General features: G+C 41.3%; 1 protein-coding gene across 2 annotated transcripts in view; it reads left to right on the forward strand.

The window, feature by feature from the left end:
* PTP4A2 (protein tyrosine phosphatase 4A2) overlaps positions 1-25,447 on the forward strand; it is a 29,070-nt gene continuing 3,623 nt past the window's right edge. The window contains exons 1-4 of one of the 2 annotated variants that reach the window (XM_072136609.1): positions 1-223; positions 12,941-13,032; positions 23,144-23,236; positions 25,180-25,310. In XM_072136609.1, the coding sequence (XP_071992710.1) occupies positions 12,958-13,032; positions 23,144-23,236; positions 25,180-25,310 (299 nt within the window). In that variant the 5' untranslated portion in view covers positions 1-223; positions 12,941-12,957. Of the gene's footprint in view, positions 224-12,940; positions 13,612-23,143; positions 23,237-25,179; positions 25,311-25,447 lie in introns of both variants that reach the window. The other variant, XM_072136608.1, reaches the window with a different exon arrangement.

Consider the following 25,447-nt stretch of genomic DNA (forward strand, 5'->3'; position numbering starts at 1 on the left):
GGAGAGCTGTCATATGCTGCCTCTTCACAGCTTTGCCAATTGAGAGCTGCTCTGACGCCCCCTCTTCGTGAGTTTCTGTTGGATTAGCCTGCATGGTGGGCGGAGCGAGCTCCTGCCTTGTGTCAGAAGTGTCATAGCGGCCGGAACAGTCAGAAGAGGAGTGGGAGATAGTCAGCTCGTGATAAGATCCTCTGCTAGCCGGACTTCAATGAACAGCTCGCCTGTGAGTAACTTCCCCGTGCCGTGTCCTGGTGGGGGGCGGCATGTGCCTAGCACAGTATCGCGCATAGGTGCTGGCACGGTGCGATGGACGTTTGAAGAAGTCGTGGCTGGGCAGGCCTTGTTACTGGGGGAAGGGGAGAGCCTGCGCCCCGCGCACTGTAACCCGTATGTGGCTCTGTACGCCATGTGCAGGAGCCCGTAGTCCGACGTCAGTGTTATATCTATCAGACTTCGTATCACCATGTGCTGTGCCACACCAGCATCTTCCTACAGGCAGACTGCTAAAGGTCACCCTATAACCTCACCGCATGGAACTGTAACCAGCTCCTTGTGTCTAACGGATCACCACGTTGTGAGGAAGTAGGGAGAACCGGCTGTCCTAGCAGCTGGAGGCCTAGTACACGAGGGCACCGAGCATTAGCCATAATCCGGCAGCGAGGCCTTTCTGTCACACCTTCAGGAGCTTCCTCTGGTGTCTATACTGGTCCACGTTAGAGCAGACTTATGGCTCGCTCCTTATTATGCATTTATTGTATATTCCAGATGGGAATCCTTTCCAATTTCCATTTTTCGTTATGTAATTCTACAATAAGACATGACTGCACACAACGTCACATCATGTAAATGATACCATTTTATACCACTTGTCAGTTTATTGGAACATTTGTTGTGCTCCTCGTGTGATCAGCAAATCAATATTTGTTATAACTGCTTCTAGCAATGCTTGAAGGTTATTGTTGGTAGATAAAGGGTGCAGACCTAAATAATGGTTAACATGGCAGCACACTTGTGTCAATGGGTTTTTTGGAATTGAATAGGACCACCAGCACACTTGGAATTTTGTAGCCCCTACCCTTCTGAAACGCACACCATATGCATACTGGGCTCTACTTTATGGTGGGTGTTTGGATTTCTGCTCGTACCCCCCCCCCTAAACTTATTGGATTCCATTAATTGGTAATTGTCTTAAGAAAACAAAAAATCCAACAACTTAAAAGCCAAATGGTTTTGGATGGTAGCGTAGTGTATAGTGCTGTAAGGGGTTTCCAGTTATACTATGAATTCCCCTGGGGGACCAGAGCAATAACAAAGTGTCCTTTATTTGCTCTGACTGGTTCTGTGGCAGATACTTCCAGTTCCTTGTTGACACCTTTGGCTGCTCTGGAATTGTCAGTCACCACAAGAGGGAGAACCGTGATGATTAATATGACTGTTCTCCCTTCTGTGCCCACATTGGTCACTTGACTGCCCATGCCTCTGACACAGTAAAAGTTGCCAATAGTAAAGGACCAGGGGAACAGGCAGCGAGACCTAGGAAAGTACCGTTAATACTTATTTCCTTTTACCTTCTCTAGCAGCCCTGGGGCTTTCCAGTGTGATTTAACATACCAGGGAAGATTTATCATCAAGTTTCTGAGGTTAAACTGTTCTAGTTGCCCATGGAAACCAATCAGAGCTCAGCTTTAATTTAATTCCCACAGTTGTGGGGAAATGAAAGCTGAACTCTGGTTACCATGGGCAACTAGAACAGTTGTGCTCTAAGAGACTTATGATAAATCTCCCCCATCATGTGTATATAGCACTGTATGCCATACTTTCCTTCTAGCACATGGTTTAATTTGGGGCAGATCAGTGTTCCAGACTGTTAGGCAAGTAACACCATGGGAAGGGCTTTCGAAAATGGAAAGATTTTGCTAGCGTAGAATGTCCTAATTGTTTAGACCTTAAAGGGTTCTGGAATATGTTCCAATTTATTGAATTGGAATTTTCATGGGGTTGCCTAGGTTACCACTTTAACCTGTTCGATCGCCTAGAGGAAATGGAAAATAAAGAGCTATTGGGGAATTTTTAAATCTGAGCCCAGGGCATGTAGTGAGCGCAGCGTAAAGTCTTTGTATTGTGCAAGGTCTTAGCAGGCTGAGTTGTGGCATGTAGTTGTCATGTGAGTGTTGTTTGTGCTCTGTGTGGATCTTGTCTGTCTTCCTCAGGGGCCAGAACTGTCATTATCGTCTAGCAGCACATAATTAACTCTGTTTGTGACAAGAGACTGTTCCAGAGAGGCAAAGTGATCCGTCACATGGCTTCCAAAGACTCATACGTGTAAGCATTGGCCTGCCAGACAATGCCGCTCTATACTCTGGCAGGTTGATCAACAATTGCCGCTCTCTTCCAGCCTAGAGCACAGCTTCTCCCTCCCAACCATTCCGAGGAAGCCGGCAATGCCCTACTTTGTGTGACTCAGGCTCTACCTGAGAACATGCTGACCTTCTTGTGACACAGGCTGTGTCTTCCTCCCCCTGCCATGTCCTTGGTATGACGCTGGATAGAAACTGACAGGAGCCAAGTCGTGTCAAGGACAAGTCCTGTTGTGTATAAAGAATTAGACTTTACATTCAATAAATCGTAAAGCTAAATCAGTTGACTTTTATCTAAGACTTCCTTGTATATTGCTGACCATACTGAAATAATCAGTGACATAAGGTAATATCATGCGCTGCTCTGGACAAACTGGTAAAGCATACTGAGCAATTTTCTCAGCATTTTTATTGGAGCCTCTGCAGCGGGAGAATACCCAGGTATTGCCCGTTCAGTTCATGGCCTCTTCTGGATTGAAGTCCATAAAAGCAATGTCTGAGTTTAATGGGAAATTTTTGCAAATTGATTCTACCGCTGTATATACTAACTTTTTATCTGTTGAATGTTTGCATTTGGCACAAAGTTTCATATTAAAGTCACCTGTTATCTAAATGGAGGGGTCATTATTCTAGTTTCCATAACGAAACTGTAATAATGAATGGATCCAATACATTGATTCTTGTTTATCTTCGATGACAGACAGCACTTGCATGTGATTTGTGCTGGACTTTGCTCCATGGTGCTCAGCCTTGCTTAACCTCCTTGTCTATCACATGGGGCTGGGTAGATTACACAGAGCCCCATGCTTGCTAGCACAATGCTGAGGAAACCGTTTTTTGTAATCTCCTTTATCAGTGTGAAATTTAGTGTTATTGTAATTGACTTCGGAAACACTACTTCCTTTTCGTGAACCCCCGCTTCTGCTATGCCTTTGTTTAGTGGAAGTTATATTTTTACATATGCACTCTGGTAGCGTTGCTGATGGGGTGTTTTTTTGTTTTGCAAAAGTAGTTATTCAGCAGCAGGCGACCATTGTCTCATTTTTGCTGGTTCTACAGATTGTTTTCACATTTATTTTATATACTGCCTTCTGTGAAAACTAAATACAGTTTATCAGTAGGAGATATTTCCTGGGGTATCTGCGGGACTTGATCTACATTCTCATATATTCCTCAAAAACCTAAATTTTTTATTTGACTTACCATTTTATCCCATTCCATACAAAATAAGTCTGGGATGTATTGGTTTGCTGATGAACAGCCCTGCATAAATGTGTAATTTTCATGTGAACATTCTTAAAGGAATGAAGCTTGGATTAACCAGGGACACTCGCTCATAGATCCAGGCACCTTATCAGTGATAATCTTTTTATATTTCTTATTCATGGCCTTCTTTCTTCTAAAATCAACTTTGAAAATTATGCAAATAAGTCCCAGTAGCTACCCTAGCCCTTCTGTATACTGGCTTTACAGGCTGTTACACTCTGGAGCAGGGGGAGGATATGACCCTTCCTCCTCAAATCCTTGTAAGAATGGTGTGGAAGGATCTATTCTAGTTACACCTGATTAGCGTGGTCTCCACTGAAATTGTTTCCTGACATTAAACGTTATTCATTCACAATACTTATTACATCTGCATTCCTATGCAGACTTGTGATATCCTTGATAAGACCATGCGCTTCCTAGTGACAGGCTAGTAGACATGCACCCTGCTGTGTGCATGTCATTGGATTTTCAGCTATATATACAAATAAAATAAATGAGCCAATACATTAAGTTTGGATAAACAAAATTTTCCCCAAATGTTAAACCCTCATGGGTAAAATTTTCATACAAAAGGGTTATTAGGGTGGAAGACATAAAGAATGTGAGTATTGATGCAGATGCTCTTGGAGCTCTGTGGTTAGTGATGCACATTAGACCTATGATTACACTGTACTCTACTGCTTTTATCCCATCTTCCCGGTCTCTGATGCCTCCTCTGGTGCAGTCTGGTTAATGCTTTATTTCTTCCCTAGAGACTGATCATTTTATCTGCAAAAACAATTTGCCCATTTTACGCTCATTGAATTTCCACCCACAGAATAAACCCTGCAGTTTGGAGGCTCTGGCTGTGTAATCCACTATATGGAAATTTTCGCTCATCTTGGGTCTGGGAGACAAAATATGGAGTGTTTGTACAATAGCTTTACAAGATGGTGGATTTAGCTGATATTTATGAGGGCATATGGCTCATGAAGGAAAGAGGTGAAAATGTCACACACTCTTCACATACCCTTCTCAAGTGTCTCTCCCTTCTCCTCCCTCCCTTTTAGCAGATGAGTGTCCTTGTTTAGCAGAGACCTTTTAATGTTGGGTTTGATAGACTAGCTATGTCACACAACATGGGGATACAAAAGTAAGTTGGTCAGCATGAATCCTATAGGGCCAGTGCATCCTTCTGTGTATACATACAGAGATGTTCCAATTTTTCCTGAATCCACATATCTAGTGGATTGTCACTGATCAGTCAATATTTATGTGGAGCTTGACCTTCTAGATTATGGTCTGGGTGGGCAAGGAAGCTGGAAGGTTATTGCACATTCCATTGATTTGTGATTTTGGGGTGGTTTCTTTACTCATCCAGACTATTATTTGATAAATGGTGGCATTCAGATTTATGGAGACCAATACTGATATTAGGGGTGTCTGGTCCTCTTCCATTATGTTCTCTTGGTTTGAATCTAGCATCTGCATGGAGTTTGCTTGTTTCTTCTCCTTTCTTCCTGTTTCCTTTGGTTACTCTCACATAATGCTACATAACAAAGATCACTACAAAATGGCTTATCTGGTCATCAAGGAATAGATCTGCTTTGGTCACGTAATCGCCTAGGGAATTGAAGTGAAATGGACTGTTTCGTGGACACCAGATATATCTTCTCTTTTTTTCTGTACATATAGACAGCCTCCACCTGTTTTATAGTACAACGCCTAGCATGTATTTCTCCTGCGACAGATAACTTTGTCATAGTAAGAACAATATGCATTCTGATGTAAAGCATAGCTCTTGCACTAGTGTCCAACTTATATGATCTAATATTGACAGCCAGAGGTAGCTGTCAACATTATACGGGCAGACACGTATACAGACAACTTTGCCCCCTGTTGAGCGGTGAGCTGCCTGTTCCCGGGTTCACCTCACAGCCGGATGTAAGGTCTTGTGACTGTAGCAGTGTTCCAGTCACGTGACCTTACCATGGCGGCCCTGCCTGTCCCCATGGCACTGCACTGCCACCGCAGCCCCTGTATGCAATGTTCCTCCTGAGTGCTAAGGGTCTGTGAGACAATTAGGGAAGATCCTCTCTGCAGATCCTTATACAGATCACTGATAACACCAATCATATTGGTTGTTACCATAAGATCACTGTTATATGTGGTCTATACCAGGGGACACCTATATAATGTGCCCCTTGCTAGCTGTTGCCCAGGCCGAAATTGTTTTTGAGTTTTCACTCACATAAAAAACTAAGAAAAATGTAAAAAGTAGCAAATGCTATGGTCTGGGGTGGGGAAGGGAAAGGGGCCATAGTCTATCCTGGGTGGGTGGAGGCGGCGGCCATAGTCTGGGGGACATGTCGTCAGCAGTTATTAGCTTTTAGTTTGAGGAGGGGTGGAAAGGCTGTGCACCTCTTGCTTAATACTTGATGCAAGATTTCTAGAATTGCCTCAGTTGGTTATTTGAGCACAGAAAACAGAGACCGTTATCATTTTCTTTTATAGATGCATGTCTATATACTACTGAGTTCTTTTTCTTGAAGGGGTTTTCCCACAAACAAAAGTGAGGACCTATCCACGGGTTAGGGCTTAACTTAATGATTAGTGGGGGATCTTGGTGATGAGACCCCCACAGAACATGAAAACTATGGAGCGACAAGGGGTCTGACGAAGGTACGTGGGACCCCTTGTCGCTCCATAATACTAATTTAGCAGATGGCCGCGCATGACTGTTCTGCTCCATTAATCTCTATGGAGTTGATGGAAATTGCCAAGCGCTGATCTGTCAGCTCCATAGATATTAATAGAGCAGAATGGTCATGCACAGCCGTTTGCTCCATTAGTCTGACGAAGCGACAAGGGGTCCCACAGAGGTACGTGGGATGTTTGGGGGTCTCATCACTGAGACACCCTCTGATCAGCAGGTTAGGGCCTTCTTTTTGTTTGTGGAAAACACATTTAGGAAAAATTTTATCCTTCTTAAAATTGCTAAGGGGCGAATCATAACCCTTCTGGAAAAATGTTTGGCTACGCTCTAAAGGGTGCATTAAGGGGCCTGTGTGTGTATATAAGTAGGCAGTATAACTCTTAAGGGATTAATTATATTTCTCATTATACTCGACCTTTACATTTTTATTTATTGTTTTTGTAACCCTTTTTCTTATTGCGCAAAGATGTGTCTGCTTTGACGTCCCTTATCAGTTATTTGTTCTGGGGGAGCTGTGATGTTTCAGATTTTCATGCATCTTTCCAGTTCAAGCTGGGTATATGACCAAGGCAATGTAGATATTTTCTTCTTGATTTGAGTAATGGAACATTTTGCTACTGTCCAGCTAAGGTGTAGTGGCTGCTTACCTCCTGAGATCTTCTCAAATAACCTGTAAGACTAACTTGCACACATTGCACCACATGGCAGCTCTTGTATTATACAGAAATATGATGCAATGACTCGGTGTCTACTGGTCAAACTGTAGTACAGACATTGTAACAGTTCTTACAGAAACAGCACTGCACTATAGTTGAAAGAGGGAATTGTTGCATCATAATTCTGTATAATGCAAGTACTCCATTCCTTTGCAATGCGTGTAGTCCATGGGATCGGACCAACAATTGAGTCAGTTTCTACCGACTGAACACTTCTGTTGGTAGTAACGTTTGATATTCCAGATTTTTACCACGTACTAGGTGACTGTAGTTACTTTATGAATTGAGCAGCGCATTGATCTGCCATATTTGTGTGATCTTTAGCTTGATGGAATTTTGTTTTATGTAGATATTTTTACGAAAATAAATCCACATAATTTTTGAAAGGATTAGTAAAGATAAGTATTTAACATTTTGTTAGTCTGCATTGGATGCTGGGCTCTGTTCACCATGCAGGCATTCTCTACTTGGCCCCTTCCTATGGTTATGTAATTTTGACAGCAAATATAGTTGTGGCTTCTGTTCTGAGTTATTTTATTTTTTTTTTACCAGTAGTTTGGGTCTTAACAGTTTCTCTCCAGCTATCACATTTCCAGGAAGACCTTTGCTACAGTGTTCCTCTTGAACGCTATGTTCATGTGCTGTGTTGGTGTTATGAAAAGTGATCCCACCACTTGAGTATGTGCATTTCATATACCCTTCAGATGTTGCTGCCTGTACAAGGCAATCCAGTCTGTGCAGCCTCTGGTTCCTGTCCAGCTGCATGTTTTGGGAGGCTTCCAACATAAAGGTAGTAAAGCAGGACCTGCGTGTACTGTGTATACTTACAAGGGTGGGGGCTTGAGTCTTAGCCCTGAATGCTTGGCCTTGCTTTCCTGCATGGACTTTGTGGCCCTACTTGGTGCACATGTTGGTGAATATAGAAACACGTATATAAACCTGATTATTCAAGTACTTACTACATTCGTAAAATAATTGACCCTGTTACCTTTCTGAACTGGAATGTGCCGCCACCACCATGAAGGCGGCACTTAATTGAGGCTGCTTTGGAACTGATACACATAGGAATTTGCTGCCATAAATCTCCTGCTTTTGGGCTGTGAAGATCCCAATTTAGCCCCCTGGGTTTCCTGCATTGCTAATTGTGTAAGCAAAAACCTTTGGTAGGTTATGTAACTTTTGGTAATGTATTGTACATATGTTCTGTATGGCACAGTATCCACCATTTGTAATACACTATGCAGGATTTCATACACCCCTTGATACAAGGTAAGATAAAGGGTTTGTATGAAAGTAAAGTTTAGTAAATGAGTCCTACAGTTGTTTGTCTAAGCATGGTTTATATTGAAATAAACACTCACTACTTAGTGCCACAAGAAACTTTAAAATAGATCAGTCGTACTAGCACTTGCAGTTTGGGAGTATGTTAGGAGTCCAGCAGTCATTTCTACTGCCTACAGTACTACATCTCCCAGACTACAATTCTCTTGTAATCTATGGCTGCTATTGACTGACTCGCTGCCCATCGTTGTATTAGGAGATGATCCTGTCCATGCATCTGTACTGGGCATGTAGGTGCTGACAGTTCTATGTAGTTTGGAAATCGGGCAGTGGAGTGATGGTTGTATAGTTTGTGATCTACCCAAGCTTGGGCACATCCCTGACATTCCATACCATGACTAGTTTCTATGTAGCTGCATTCATTGTAATGACGGCACTAGATTCCATTCTGCACATATTATCTAACATGACTGGTCATGTTCCCATTATTTGAAATCTAGATTTACTGTCAGTTTTGGTTACCATAAGAAAAAACAATCATATACTGTATCCTTGGTGGGCATGTCCAAATGATACTAGGAATAATACAGTAGTGATTTGGTGTTAGGCTAAATTCACACTGCCATGAGCCCGCCACACGCAGCGCGGGGAGAGGAGGTGGTGAGCGCAGCTCACCCCGCCCCTCTCCATAGAAAGTAATGGCGCACGGCGCCGTAATACGGGGAAAGATAGGACATGTCCTATCTTTCCCCTGGCTACGGAGGGGTACGGTGCCGCACGTGTGCTGCACCGTACCGCTCCCGTACAGGGCCGTGAGCCCATAGAAGTGTATGGGGGACGTATATCGGCCGCATATACGTCGGCCGTATATACGTCCACCATACTGTAGTGTGAATTTAGCCTTACTTGGTAATGTATCAGTATTTTATTGTACACATATAACTAAATATTATGCATTGAACTCTGAGGAAGTTTTGTATTTTGCAGAGAAGTATACAAAGTGTAAGTAAACTACACAGAAGGTAGTATAGTGGTTCACTATTCTACCAAGTGCCTTGCCGGGTGGTAATCGTTACTCTTGCTATCAGGCTTAACCTAAACCCCCCCCCATGTACTGCCTGTTTTATAAAACTGCAAGAAATTCCCTATCTCACCATCTTGGAACTATAAAGACAATATCCAGAATTTCCATTATTCAATAACTGCTGACAATGTTAAGTCAGAGAAATCGCCCAGTCCATCTCAGATGACTGGGTATTAACAGAGTTTTATAACTCGATGATTGTTTTATTACATCAAACATCTGTTAAAGATGGCATCAAACTTAATAACAAGACTCCATATAGAAGAGCCAGTGAAATGCTCCTGAGTATTCAGGAAAGCAGTACCATGTATTTGCTACTGTGGCATAGACTCTTAGATTGTGTTTCTTATTCCTATGCGACTACAACGTCAATGCGAACAGATCTTTAAAGATTAATTTTAATTATATACTTTAAAATTTATCTGTGGATCCAGCTGCAAAAGATTAGCAAAGTAGTGTCCCCACATATTGAGGCCTGTATGGGGAGACCACCCATCCCTTTCAACATATAACACATTGAGACCACGAATACAACAAATGAAAAAACGGAACATCACTTCTGGTGCTTAAGACTTGATCAATATCAGCGGCTTCTTTGGTCCAGAAAAGAGACCCTATGCGTTTAACTGAACAGTTAGTGGCTCCTCAGGGGTCCAATAATACAGATGCAAAATGTGCGTCAAGAAGTCTCAAACAAATATACATATACAAACAGAATGGTTACACCTCAAGGTCAAAACAGTCAATGATACAACATGGGATACTGCCCTATAGTAGGTGTAATATGTAGTTGGTCACCAGGTGTGTTTTAATATGGTACGTTGGCTGCAGGGTCCTAATGCATTCAGAAGTGGGTTATATCCCTTATAATATGGCCGGTTGGTATGTATTGCACTCTGTCCTTAGGTACGTATATACAATACAACACAAGTGTGCACCATGTACTAATAAAGAGTTCAATATGATATAGCATGCCTCCCATAATAGAACATGTAATTCATGTTTTGTATTGCAATTCACCACTATGATACAACATGTAATTCGTAAGAGATATTGCACTTAGCCCTTACGTAAACACAGCGAATAGCCGTATTATATGGTCATTCCAAAATGTCCCCTATGTGAACGGCTTCCCAAAAGGGTTCAAGGCACAGAAAAGAAACTCCCCGTCCCAACTACTTAGGTTATCGGGCGATGGCTGTATGGATGTTGGTCAGAGGTGGCGGTGTCTGACTGGCTGATGTACCTGTAGACTCTAATGGAATGGACCCCAGATCTAGACTCTAAACCATACAGGAACCCAAAACTCAACCCATCATAAGTCACTGCACCAAGGATTCTCTGCCTAAACAAGCAGCTATGCTGTTTGAACAGGACTTTAGCTGGCCAGGTGGACTTTTACATGGCACCACTTCTGCTAAGATTATACCTTTATTTTTATTTTATACCTCAACCTGCTTTCTGCGCATCAATACTATACACAGACAACATATAAATGTTTTAGCCTTTTGGCTCCCATTTAGGTAACATTGGTATCTAAAGCTGAAAGACTGAGTAGTCTCAAAAGCTTGCAATTGTCATCAACCTTTTTAGTTAGTCGATAATGGTATCAACAACTGAGTACTCTCAGGGGGTATATAAAGTAGTGGAATCTTGTTGACCTAGAAGGACAAGTGAACCATGTCCAGCAGCATGAATACTGACCAACATAGAGGAGACTGTATGTGGCCTACTCCTTAACCGATTAAATCATTAACCTCCTGCTCTACCATTTGACATTACAGTAGAATTGTTCTTCTAGCTTGTGCTTTCATACCACAGGTCATGGTACGTATGTGTATGGCTTGTTCTAAGAATTGCAGATACCCTTTGGATCTGTTCTGTGGAGATTCCTGTCTCCTTATCTTTTACTGGGTATTTTGAAACTTGCGTAGATAGTGTTGCATTTCATTCAGAGCTTCATGTGGAAGTTTACTGATAAAGGTTCCTCTTTACTCCAATAGATTCTAATTACTGTACTTTACAGTAATTTGCTGATCGCTGGGCAGTCCCTGCTGTGTGTGTTCCTTGCATACAGATCCCCCCCCCCCCCCAACACTTTCTCACTGAAAAAGTTGACCCTTGCTCTTATTTTCTCTGATTTTGCAAGCACTAAGTTGACTTTGAGCTCTTCAGTACTACCTATACTACTACCATCGTTTATCTAGGGACCTTTAATAGGGTTTGCGTGCTTGCCTTTATACAACTGTTTGCACTTGCAGTTGAAAGGCTGATAAAGGGGATTTCCCACGAAGTGGATTGGGCCTAACTTGCGCCGCACTCACAGATCTGTCAGCTCCATAGAGATTAATTGAGCAGAGCAGTCTGCTTCATTACTCTGACGGAGCGACGAGGGGTCAAGCCCCTGATCTGTGGGGTTCTGGGAGACCCCCACTAATCGGCAAGTTAGACCCTATCCACGGGATAGGGCCTAACTTTTTTTCTTGTGGGGAAAACCCCTTTAAAGGGTACCTGGGCTTGTGGGCCTTGAAGTCTGGCATTGAGGCAAAGCTCAGACTTTCTATCCCTAACTTCCCATGAGGCTTTGCAGCTGAGAACAGATGAATCGCTAACATTGACTGTTGCAAATTAGGCAAAGTTCCCACCACCACCCATAGAATAACAGAGCCCGGACCTGATGGTAAAAGGAAGACCTTACGTTTACCATCCATTTCCATTAACTTGCTTGCATCAGTTATATAAAACTGTAAGAGTGAAGAAGCAGAAGGTTATTTTTCACTATTTATTAGAAGGGAACTTTGCACTGAACATCACAATCTGTGACATGAACTGGGCCTTACATAAATTATTTTTTGAATTTCTTGATCCTCATTCTGAGCACAGGCATAAATGGAAACCTAAGTTTAGGCCTATAGTGAAGGCAACTCCTAGACTGTAATATGAGAGGAAGGAGTCTATCCTGTTTAGTAATCCTGGCTGCTAGAGAATGTATTCTACTAGCAACATGGAGGGTAAAGGAAGTTTCGAATGTAGTAACCCCTACTGGTTTGTAAAATCACACATTTTGAGCATAAAAGGCAATTGTATTGAGCATTAGATTAGCCTGTTAATAGGACACAGGTTGCCTGAAAAGTTGGATCATTTAATAATTGAAAGTGTAGCCAGTTTTAATTAAAAATATTACGGCCAAGTAATTAAGGCATTAAAGGGAACCTACCACCACGATTATAGCTGCTCGTCCGAGAAGCCGGCGTTCTGCGCATGCGGGGGACACAGGCCCGCGGCCACAGCTCTGATGCTGGAGCTACTGCGCATGCACAGTACTCTGGCTGTGCACCTACCACCTGATCTACCTTTTACAGGTAGAATCGTGGTGGTAGGTTCCCTTTTAAGTGGAATGTATTACATGAGCCTGGCACTAAATGCGTAGGTACTTCAGCTTCCATCCACAGATAAGCTGAAATATAAAACTAATATTTTGACCCGCAATGCATAAATTAACAGCTTGATGATCTAATGGTGTCTTATTTTTCTCTTTCAGGGTTACTCTTGGAATATATGTCGACCATTTATGGCGATTCGGCGTTTAAGGACAGAATACTGCCAGGCTCAGCACAGCAGTGGTGCAGACAAGTGAGCTGAACGGCTTCTCGGTAGCCACCCTAAGCCCAGCCTCCAGTCCCTTCAGCTTCAGAAAAGCATATGGGAGTTCTTATTTATTATCCCACCTTAAAGCCGAGTACTTTTCACTACTTCATTTTTCCTTTTGTGAAGGGAAGAATTTTAAAGTGGAAATAACCTCCTTTTAATGAGTGCCTCACTGTAATAGACCTTTTTTAGTTTCAATCTATAAATATACATTTTAAAGATCTCCTCCCTTTTTCCCCCTGCCATAAGTAATGTGAGAGGTTTCTTTTGGATGCTCTTCTGCATCCCAAAATTTCTGATCAGCAAGAAATAAACTTCTCATTTGGGACTCTGCAATAAATATCCTTTTTTTTTTTTTTTCACCCGCAAATATATATTATTTTCTTTATAGAATTTTTTAATATTTTGCTGTGAATTTGTTTAATTTTTTTTTTTAAACATAAACCGTATTTTTTTAAACTTGTCACAATGAACCGTCCAGCTCCAGTGGAAATATCATATGAGTGTATGCGTTTTTTAATCACTCATAATCCAACTAATGCCACGCTCAACAAGTTCACCGAGGTATGTAGTAGCAAACCAACAGGTTTCTTGGGATATGTGAATGTGATATTTTCAGGGTGACAGGTTCCAGACACATTCAGGCAGCACCTGTGCTCTTTAACCTGTAACAACCTGGGCCTTTTTGTTTTGTTTTTTTTCCCTTTACTATTTTTCACCACTCCACTTTTCCAAAAGGCAATACTTCCTGGTGTAAAAAATGAATACTCCAGGCAGTGTACTTGGCAGCTGGAAAAAATAAACTGTATAAAACACAGTTCCGTCATTTTCTTACAGCTTTAACAATGTGGCCCAAAGACACCACTTTTTATTATTTGGGCTGGAAAAATCGCATAAATACCGTAATACCTTGTTTAATATTGCCATAATCTGACGCCAAGAACTTTTTTCATACTAAAGTCCTACAAAGCTGTAGGGGGGGCATTTAGGGGAGATATCCAACATTTATGATTGGTTTTTATTTCAATTCTCAGGGGAAACCTTGGGCCAACTGGGGTCTTTTAAGGGATTGATAATTCCAGACTAATTTGCCATCACAGAGCAATTTCAACCACTCAAGGATCTGTTTTAAAGGAAACCTACCACTTGTAGTGGCAGGTTTCTGATGGAAATACCGGGCACCAGCTCAGGGTGAGCTGGTGCCGGAGCTTATTTTCGTTAGTTTTAAACCGCGGTATCGCGGTTTAAAACACTTTTTAAACTTTATAGCCGGCGCAGGCAGGTACGCGCTCGGCGCTTACTGTGCGCGCGGCTACATGGGAAGTGAATGAGAGCCGCGCGCATGGTAAGCGCCAAGCGCGTACCTCCCTGCGCCGGCTATAAAGTTTAAAAAGTGTTTTAAACAGCGATACCGCGGTTTAAAACACTAACGAAAATAAGCTCCGGCACCAGCTCACCCTGAGCTGGTGCCCTGGTATTTCCATCAGAAACCTGCCACTACAAGTGGTAGGTTTCCTTTAACCCCTTAGCGCTCTGCGCCGTAGCTGTACTGCGCTGAGTCCCGCGAATAGCGCTCAGCGCAGTACAGCTACTGCGCAGAGACGATGCCGGTTCAGCGCTGTATAGCAGCCGAACCGGCATCGTTAGCCGCGGGATTTCAACGGTAATCTACCGTTGACATCCCCGGCTAACACCCGCGGTCGGAGTGGGCTCCGATCGCGGGTGTTTAACCCGTTAAATGCCGCGGTCAACGTGACCGCGGCATTTAACATGCCTTCTGGGGGTCTTTACATCACAATCGGCCCCCCCACACCGTTTTCGGGGGGGCTGATTGCTGTTTTGGCACCTCTGGGGTCCGATCGGGACCCCAGAGAAGCCTGTAGGGTTTACCTTTAAGATGGCGTCTGACGTCATCTTAAAGGCAAAGTGTCAGCCTATGCATCTGCATAGGCTGGCACTGATAATACCCTGCAATACATTAGTATTGCAGAGTATTATCAAGAACAAGCAATCAGATGATTGCTTGTTCATATCCCATGGTGGATCATGTAAAAAAAATGTAAAAAAAATGTTTTTCAATAAAAAATTACTTTATAAATCACTAAAAATGCCCATAAGCCCCAAAACATATAAAGAGACATATAACACTCAAAAAAGTCTAAATCATAACACAAACCCCACATATATAGTATCACCGCGTCCGTAACAATCCATAGAATAAAACTAAATAACTATTGAACCCATATGATGAACGCCGTAAAAAAAAACGTTAAAAACCCGCCAAAAATTATGATTTTTACCTATTATATCCCACTAAAAATGCAATAAAAAGTGATCAACAAAACATATGTACTCCAGAATGATATTGTTGCAAAGAACAACATGTCCCGCAAAAAACAAGCCATCAACCAGCTCTGTAGCCAAAAACGTAACAATGTTATGCCACTTGGAAGACGGCGATGCAAAAATGATAGATTTTTCCCCACATTAGGGTTTTATTTGGCAAATTTAGTAAAACATAAGAAAAAATATTCATGTCTGGTATCCCCGTAATCGTATCGACCCATAGAATAAAGATAACAGGATTATTAGGCTATACGGTGAACACAAAAAAAAAAAAAGTAAAAAATCCAGTACAGAATTGATGCTTTTCTACTCATGACCTCAAAAAAAAGTTCCAAAATTTTCAACAATAGGTGATACCAACCCCAAAATGGTAACACTGGAAAAAGCCTCTCGTCCCGCAAAAAAAATGCCGTCACATGGCCCAAATAACGGAAAAGCGAAAATGTTATAGCCTTCAAAAGGGGGCAACCAGAAAACTAAAATCCTGGCAGCTGCAGGGTGCTCCTTCCCTTCTGCGCCTTGCTGTGCCCCCATAACACAAGTAATGTCCATATGTGGGGGGTCGCTGCACTCAGGAGAAATTGTAGAACAAATTTTATGGTGAGTTTTCTCTTTTTATCTTTTGGAAATGTGTAAATTTTAGGGCTAGATGAACGTATAACCGACAAAATTTGACCATTCTAAATTTCACCGCCATTTTGATTCAATTACTATGAAGATATCAAGGGGTTAACAATCTTTGTAAATGCTGTTTCTGATAGTTTGAGGGGTGCAGATTTGAAAATGGGTTGGTTATATGGGTGGTTTTGTTGCTAAATATGTAAAATTTGATTTCAAACAGTATTTATCCCCAAAATAGTCAATTCCGAAAATACGGAAAATCGCTATTCGATTTGTAGGCCGCGTGACGTCAAAATAAATGATCCAAACATTTCAAAAATTATGAAAATGTAAAGTAGACAAATGGGAAATGTTATTCTGCAAGTTATTTAGGTGGTAAATCTATCTGCCTGAAAACGCGGTGATTTTGAATTTCGAAAATGGCAACTTTTTCTAAAAATTCATCACTTTTTTCTTTTTTTTGTAAATAAACGCAAAACGTATCAGCCAAAATTTACCACTAAAATGAAGTACAACATGTGGTGAAAAAACAATATCAGAATCGCTTTGATAAGTAACAGTGTTCAAAAGTTATAACCATATAAAGAGACGCAGGTCAAATTTAAAAAAAAAAGTTGCGAGCCTTAACCTGCAAACAGGCTGCGTCCTTAAGGGGTTAAGATACATGATGCATAATGGCTGTTAAATTAACCCAGCCCTAACAGACTTTCTGCAACCAATAGTAACCTGCCGACTACTATTGTTTTACGCTGTGGTATTTTAGAACAGTCTGCATGTATCATGTGGCCAAAGGGTGCCTTTACATGGTGTGGCCTGGCTTCATGTAATCTGCTATACTGCACCTTTCTATTTGATGTGATGGCAATGAATGTAAATTGGCAGTGTTTTGTGATTAAAACTAATAACTGGGCTTCAACTGTACTTGCTATGGTTTCAAATATGAATTTCAAATTTGCAGCCTGGCAAATCCAGCACTACCATGCGGCTTAACCTTATCATATACATGTGCCCTGAATGTTGGGTATTTGTGTAACTAAAATTGTGTATATTTTTACAAAAAAAATGGATTGTCTTGGTACCTCATTGCAGATTTTGAAGTTGCCAAGACAATCCTTTTTAACTTTTCAAACATTACGATGTGTATCCACCTTTTTGTTATTTATGAATATGCAATCTTATATGGTTTATTAGTATTCAGGGAAGGGTCGCCTTTACAGCAGGTCACCATAGTAACAATGGGGGAGATCTATCAGATGTGTCTGAGGTTGAACTGTTTTAGTTGCCAGGGGTAACTAGAACAGTTCTGCTCTGTCATTGCTGATAAATTTTCCCCAATGTCTTGTGGACTTTATGACCTGTAAAACTTTCATGACTGCAATACGTGCTATTGCATACCCCATGCAGATAGCACTTGTATAGATTTTCTGATAGAAACAACGGCCTGAAATGTGCTACTATGTGCCGTGCATCAAATAAGTGTTTTGGTGTCATATTAAACAGGAAAATCTCCCCTTTAATAGCAGTGTGTTTCTAAGTGTCACACAATCTTCTTTTTGACTGCAACACTTATTTTTGACTATGTATAGTTGTACATGATTGAAACTTTTACAGTGGATATTTCCAGTTCTGTGGCAGGTACAAACACAATCCTGACAATATTAACCCCTTCCCGACATTTGACGTAATAGTACTGCATCGCGGGAGGTGCGTTCCCGCAAAATGCAGTACTATTACGTCAAGCTTCTGGCGCCGGCTCCTGAACGGAGCCGGCGCCAGAAGCTGCGGGTGTCGGCTATATATTATAGCTGACACCGGCCTCTAACACCCGCGATCGGAGATTTCTCCGATCGCGGGTGTTAACCCCTAACACGCCGCGGTCGCGCTGACCGCGGCGTGTTAGAGGCATTTAAAGGTAATTAAATCTGAATCGGACCCCCCCGCGGCGCTTACCGGGGGGGTCCGCTGCTCCGATCGCAGCCCCGGGGCTGCGAGATCTTGATCCGGAAGCCGGGTCCCTGCCTCCTGGCAGGACCCGGCTGTAAGACACTGGGCATGCGCAGCATGCTCAGTGTCTTACATTACACAGTGCAATACTTCTGTATTGCACTGTGTAACCTGTAAAAAAGCTTGAACAAGTGATCAGAAGATCACTTGTTCAAGCTAAGATGTCAGTAACTGTAAAAAAAAAGGAAAAATAAATAAATGTTTTTTACAATAAAAATAAATAATAAAAGAAAGTGAAAGTCCCCCCAAACAGCACATTTCCCTTTACACAAGTAATAAAGTATAAAAAACACTAAATCACGAAAAAACCCCACTTATTTGGTATCGCTGCGTCCGTAATAATCTGTACAATAAATCCTAATCATAATTGGACCCGCTTGGTGAACGTGGTAAAAAAAAAACCCCAAAAACTTGCCAAAAATTAAAACTTTTTATCAAATTGCTTTACAAAAAATGTTCTAAAAAGTGATCCGAAAAAGTTACAAGCACCAAAATGATACCAACAAAAAGAGCAACTTGTCACGCAAAAAATAAGCTTACAACCAGCTCCGTAAACCAAAAAATACTATAATTATGCCGCTATAAAAATGGCAATACTAAAACAAATGCAATTTTTTCTATTCTAGTTTTCCTTCAATAAAATTGGACAAATAAAAATAAAACTATATAAATGAGGTATCACCGTAATCGTAGTGATCCGTAGAATAAAGATAATATATTATTGTTATGCTACAGTGAACACCCCCCCAAAAAAATGCTAAAAATCCAAAACAAGAATTGATGATTTTATTTTCCTCCACACGTAAAAAGTTAATAAAATTGCTTCAATAAGCTAAAAACCCACTAAAATTAATTTTTTTTTACAGTGCATCTCGTCTCGCAAAAAATAAGCCCTTATTTGTCTAAATTGCTTAAAAAATAAATAAAGATTGTATAGCCTATTCCCAACGAGCATTGTTATAGAACGGTGCGGCGAGTAGTGACTTTCCAACACCGGTCGGGGTAAGACTGCGGCTGTTCCTGACAGCCATCCATCCTGCCCCATGGGTTACGTTCCCCCCACACCACCCCAGTTTATTATCGCTGCTATTGGCTCATCAATTCAGACGAGCCAATAGCAGCGAATTTACTTATGACGTCTGTAATACCGGTCACCATGTCTGTAGACACGGTGATCGGGGCAGGGTGGCGGCTGTTCCTGACGGCCACCAATTTCGCCTTGCGGTCCAGAGGGGTTTTGTTGCCCCCCTCTGTCCATGTTTGCCGCTATTGGCTGGTCGATTTGGTCCAGCCAAAGGCAGCAATATTCGTCACAATGGGCATCGCTAGGGTGAATAAGAGCAACACTTGGTGATAATTTCCCTACGAAAACGAAGAAAAGCGCTGGCTGTGCACATTGTTCAGATGATGCTGTACAACTCTTACGAGCTGTTCCAATGTGCATGTCCTGCCGTATCATTTCTCCGTTTTCAAGAGGAAGATATTAGGAAACTAATATTGGGACAAGAAGGACGGGCCCCAGTACCTCTGGTTTAGATGTTCCTGTGTTTTGCCAGGACAGCATTTTCCCGGTGAATTCTGCTGCTTCTAAAGGTAGGACTCAATAAAGAGTCTGTTCCAAAAGAGGAGTTATGATGGACACTACATACTACTAAGAGACCTGCGACAACTCTAGAGTGACAAAAGTTTAGTTGGTCCCTTGATATATACTACCTCCTTATACACTAGACATTCACAATTCACGCCCAACCTATTGTGAATTAATTTCGGTAAAATGAATAATTGTAACAACTGTTATGTCCCGTTGCTCCCAATACCCCTCCATTATTTCATAAGGGGCGCCACATAACGGGCACTGAACTTTCCAGAAATAATTGCAATTTCCATCTTGCACATCATATTTGGAAACCACCTATATGTTCAAAATGCTCATTTCACCACGTGTATTACCCTACACCACATATTACACATTGCTATATTCCCCAAGGGGTGTACATTCAACAATTAGGGTCACTTTTCGGGTTTTCCTCTGTTTTGGTACCACTACGGCTCTCCAAATGTATCCTGACACATGTGAAGGATTTCTTGCAAATTTGGCCTCTAAAAGACAAACATCCCTCTTTTCCTCTACTGTGCGCCCATAATGCATTTTATATGCACATGTGGGGTACTTCTACACTCGGGAGAAATAGTTTTACACCTTTTTTGGGGTTATTTTATATATGATCCCTTGTAGCTTACAAAAATTAGGGGTAAAGTGACATTTATAGGAAAATGTTCACCTTTTTAATGATTCGGGCCTAATTGGATCATTCACCTGTAGGGGCAAATACATATATTACACATTGCAAAATTCTCTAAGGGGTGTGCATTCAAAGATTAGGGTCACTTTTCGGATTCTTCTCTGTTTTATACCACTCCAAATGCATGTCAAACATTTCTGTCAAATTTGGCTTCTAAAAGGCAAACATCCCCCTTTCCTTTTACTGTGCGCCCATACAACATTTTATATACACATGTGGGGTACTTCTACACTTGAGAGAAATAGGTTTACACATTTTGGGGGGTTATTACATTTTTTTTATCCCTTGTGGCTATAAGAAATTAGGGGTACAATGACCTTTATAGGAAAATGTTCACCTTTTATCTATTTAAGTCCTAATTAAATCAAACACCTTTACGGACAAATACACATATTACACCTTGCTAAATTCTCTAAGGGGTGTGCTTTCCAAAATGGTGACACTTGTTGGGGTTCCCCTCTGTTTTGGTACCACTACGGCTCTCTAAATGCATGCTGACACATGTAAAGGATGTTTGTCAAATTTGGCTTCTAAAAGGCCAACGCCCCTCTTTCCCTTCTGAGCTTTACTGCGTACCCATACAACATTTTATTTGCATGTGTGGGGCAATTTTATACTCGGGAGAAATGCTAGTACACATTTTTTGGGGTTGTTTCATCTTTAATGCCTTATGGGATACAGAAATTAGCCGTAAAAGTGACTTTTTTTGGGAAAATGTTCACCTTTTTCCTTTTAGGGACCTAATTGAAGCAAACACCTGTAGGGGAAAATACACATATTACACCTTGCTGAATTCTCCAAAGGGTGCACTTTCCAAAATGGTGACACTTGTTGGGGTTCCCCTCTGTTTTGGTACCACTAGGGCTCTCCAAATGCATCCTGACACATGTAAAGGATGATTGTCAAATCTGGCTTCTAAAAGGCCAACGCCCCTCTTTCCCTTCTGAGCCCTACTGTGTACCCATACAACACTTTATATGCAAAAGTGGTGCAGTTCTGTGCTTAGGAGAAATAGTTTTACACATTTATGGGGGTTGTTTAATCTTTTATCCCTTGTGGCTTACAAAAATTTGGGGTAAAAGTGACTTTTTTGAGAAAATTTTCACCTTTTTTCACTTTTGGGGCCTAATTGAATCAAACACCTGTTGGGGAAAATACACAAATTACACGTTGCTAAACTCTCCAAGGAGTGTACTTTCCAAAATGGTGTCTCATGTTGGGGCTTTCCTCTGTTTTGGTACCATTATGGCTCTCCAAATGCATCCTGACACATGAAAACTTTTTCAGCCATATTTGCCCTGCAAAAACGAAACAACGCTCTTTCCATTCCAAGTGCCCCCCTTGTGCCCGTACAGCAGGGTACAGTGACAAAATGGGTATTGGCATACTCAGGAGGAATTGCCCTCAACATTGTAAAATGCATTTTCCTTTTTAACCCATTGTGAAGGTGCAAATTTTAGTGTTCAATGAATCTATAGTGAGATAAAATTACATTTCTCTAATTTCACTTTCATTTATCTTTCACCCTCATGAAACGCTCATAGGGTTAACAAAATTCCCAAAGGTTGTTTTGAATATTTTGAGGGGTGTAGTTTCTAAAATGGTGTAATTTGTGGGGGTTTTCTGTCATGTGGGCCTTATAAAGTCACTTCTAACTAAACTGACCCTCCAAAAGTAGGTTTTGATGATTTTCGTGAAAATCTGAAAAATTGCACCTAAAGTTATAAGCCTCCTAACATCCAAAATAAAGGAAAAGATCTTTGAAAAATGATGCCAAGTTAAAGCAGACATATGGAAAATGTTAGTTATCAAGTTATTTTAGTGATATGACCAACTTTCCAAAAAGTAGAAAATTTTGAATTTGGAAAACATTGTTTTTCTCAAAATTTTTGCCAAATTTCCATTTATTTCATAAATAAATACTAAATATATTGATTAAATTTCTCAACCAGCATGAAGTACAATGTGTCACGAAAAAACAATCTCAAAATCAACTGGATATGTTAAAGCGTTCCAAAGTTATAACCACTTAAATAGACACATGTCAGATTTTAAAAAATGGGCCGTGTCAGGAAGGTGAAAAGTGGCTTCAGCGTTAAGGGGTTAAAGAAGATTTTCCTCTCTAATCTTACAGCAGTAGTTTTTAGGTACAGGGGTTCTGTAGATATTTGAAGTGTGCCCCTCTCCAGCCAGTCAGCTGAAGGCAGAATGGAGAATATGCTGCAGGGAGACGGTCATCAGGTTGCAGAAGAAAATTCACGCTGTGCATGTGTAGCCGAACCTGGGGAAGGGTGAAGAATTTTTAAAAACAAAAAAATAAAAACACCCTGTCTTTTAGAGGACCCCAGTGGATTCAAGGGCAAACAGATTTCTTTATCTGTCTGCCTTACTAGTAATATACAGGATGTTCACAAGACCTAATGTGCAGGATGATCTGGATTACAACATGACCTTAACATGATCCCTGTAGCTGCTGAGATTCCTACTCTCATAATCCATGCCTGTAGATAAACTATATAAGGAACCAGTGGTGGAAGACGACCCCATTCTAAGAGGTTCCCTGCTTTTTGTGCATTTTTATTATGGGATCCTCCATTATATGGTAAAACTGATGGGGGTGGATTGCAGCTCTGGTTTCATACAGGTGGTGCCGCTATACAATACACAGAACCTTCTCTTTACGGCTCTATTGTATTGTTTCCTGCACCTGGAGGCTGTTTTGGTGAGGAGTCGAGTTGGATAGTCCAATTAGAATAAATAGATCGATATGACCCAATGTGTATGTTTCCTTGTTATAACGTGTTTAATTATATTTCTCTTAGGAGCTGAAGAAATATGGAGTCACCACTCTTGTGAGAGTATGTGAAGCCACATATGACAAGGCTCCGGTAGAGAAGGAAGGAATACAAGTGCTAGTGAGTATTTCCAATCTGCCTTCTACTCCTGCATTAAAATGCAAATGGAATACTAGAGCTGAATGCAGAAATGCTGAGATTTTTTTAAATGGCTGATGTGGAATTTTTCATCAAGCCGCTAAGTCGGAGGCCTAGTAAGTGGCAGTTTTCTAATGTTGAGTATGAAAGCTGTTACCATGGTCCTAATGAGAAGTAAGATGACAAACAATTTTTTTTTTACTTATGTTTATCACTTGTAAAATTTTTGCATAGGTTAAAAATCCCTTTGCTCAGTATTGAGTAGAAGCACCTTTTGAGCTAGTACAGCCATGAGTCTTTTTGGGAATTATGTAATAAGGTTTGTCACACCTGGATTTGGGGATCTGCTATTCTTCCTTGGGGATCCTCTCCTGTTCCCTCAGGTTGGACGGTGAGCGTTTGTGGAAGCCATTTTCAAGTCTCTCCAGAGATGCTCAATTGGGTTTTAAGTCAGGGCTATGGCTGGGGCAGTCAAGAATTGTCATAATGTTCTGAAGCCACCTGAAGATTTGTGGTCATTCCCAAACATCTTCCATTTAATCATTTTTGAGGCCTCTGTGGTTGACTGCTGCCAAAATTCTTTTGTAACCTTGGCCAGATCTGTCTTGACACAATTGTCTATGTGCTCCTTGGACCTCGTTATTCTCTTGTGCTCTGACATGCACTGTGGGTGCGTTCACAAGTTGCAGTTAAAACTGCATTGCAATCAGCTTTGAGGTGGTTTTAGGTGTACTGAACGAGTGAATGACATTTGTGGAGCGGGTTTCCCCTTCAAAGTCAAATTCACTTGTTCAGTTCATGTCTTTCACCTGTTCAATTGCCAAAACTGCACCTAAAACCACCTCAAAGCTGATTGCAATGCAGTTTTAACTGCAACTTGTGAATGCACCCTGAGAGCTGTGTGGTCTTGATCAGGAAATCATACACCTGTCTAAACAAGTCCAGTCAGTTTAATTAAACACAGCTGAACTCCAATGAAGGAGCAGAACCATCTCAATGAGGATCAGAAGGAAATGGACATGCTGAGGCAGATCAGACCCAAGCCTGTTGGGAGAGTGGAGAGCCCAACAGTTGTCATGTTACATAATCTCTGTCACCTTGCACTCAATTCTCGCAAAATAAGACCTCTTTTGAGAGCCTTTGCTCCAGTGCGGGGACACTTTGTCACACGCTACTCTTGACGACCCTGGCCCTCAATACTTGATACAGTGGGAACTTGCCTTGAACATTTCCTTTAAAACCAGAACAAAAAAACACAGATCTTTAAATTTATGCCACAGCACATCTGTTAGCTCTTGGTATCAGGAAGCGGGGGTACAAGCTCATGGCCAGATGGTATAGATGTGGAGAAGACTAGGGAACTTTCCTTCACATGTTCTGGTCATGCCGGGCCCTCAACCCATTTTGATAGGAACGACAGTGCCTCATCTCCTTAATTTGCGGAAACTCTATATAGTACTTGACACCCCCCCCCCCCCCTTAGTAATCCTTAATCACTGTGACATTTGAACATCAACATACAAGTGCTCTCTATTGCGACTCTTGATTATGGCTGCCCAATATTGAATCCCAATATTGTGGAAAAAGAGCACCCCTCCAACAGTATCCATGTGGATTAACTAGGTCAATGATGACATCATGCACATGGAGGACCTTACTTCGTTGCTCCATGGCACATATTTCAAGTTTCATAAAAACTGGCAACCTTGGCTCCTGTTCCAGCAATAGGCTGAATATAGACAGGTTATTTGGGTCTGGATTCTACCCCAACCCCTCCCACTTGTATATAATACATGTGGTGGGGTTTTTTTTTTTTTTTGTTGTTTTTATGGCCTTTTGTTGTGGCTTATTGAGGTCTCTTTTAGATGAAGGTTTGCTTTTCTTTTACTATTTATTTATTTTTGTTTGTTTTGTTTCTCTTTTAGGACTGGCCATTTGATGATGGAGCACCACCTCCTACACAAATAGTGGATGATTGGCTTAATCTCTTAAAAAACAAATTTCGCGAAGAACCAGGTTGCTGCATTGCAGTTCACTGTGTTGCAGGACTGGGCAGGTGGGTATTATGTCACTGTATAATCTAGTTACTCCAAATTTACACCTCTATGTAAATGGCAGAATAGTAGAAAATGTGGTTGTGAATCAGTTTATCTGGTAATGGCCTCCTGTATTTTCTAGCAACATTCTATGTGT

Source organism: Engystomops pustulosus, chromosome 2 (genome assembly GCF_040894005.1).
Source record: "Engystomops pustulosus chromosome 2, aEngPut4.maternal, whole genome shotgun sequence".
NCBI lineage: Eukaryota > Metazoa > Chordata > Amphibia > Anura > Leptodactylidae > Engystomops > Engystomops pustulosus.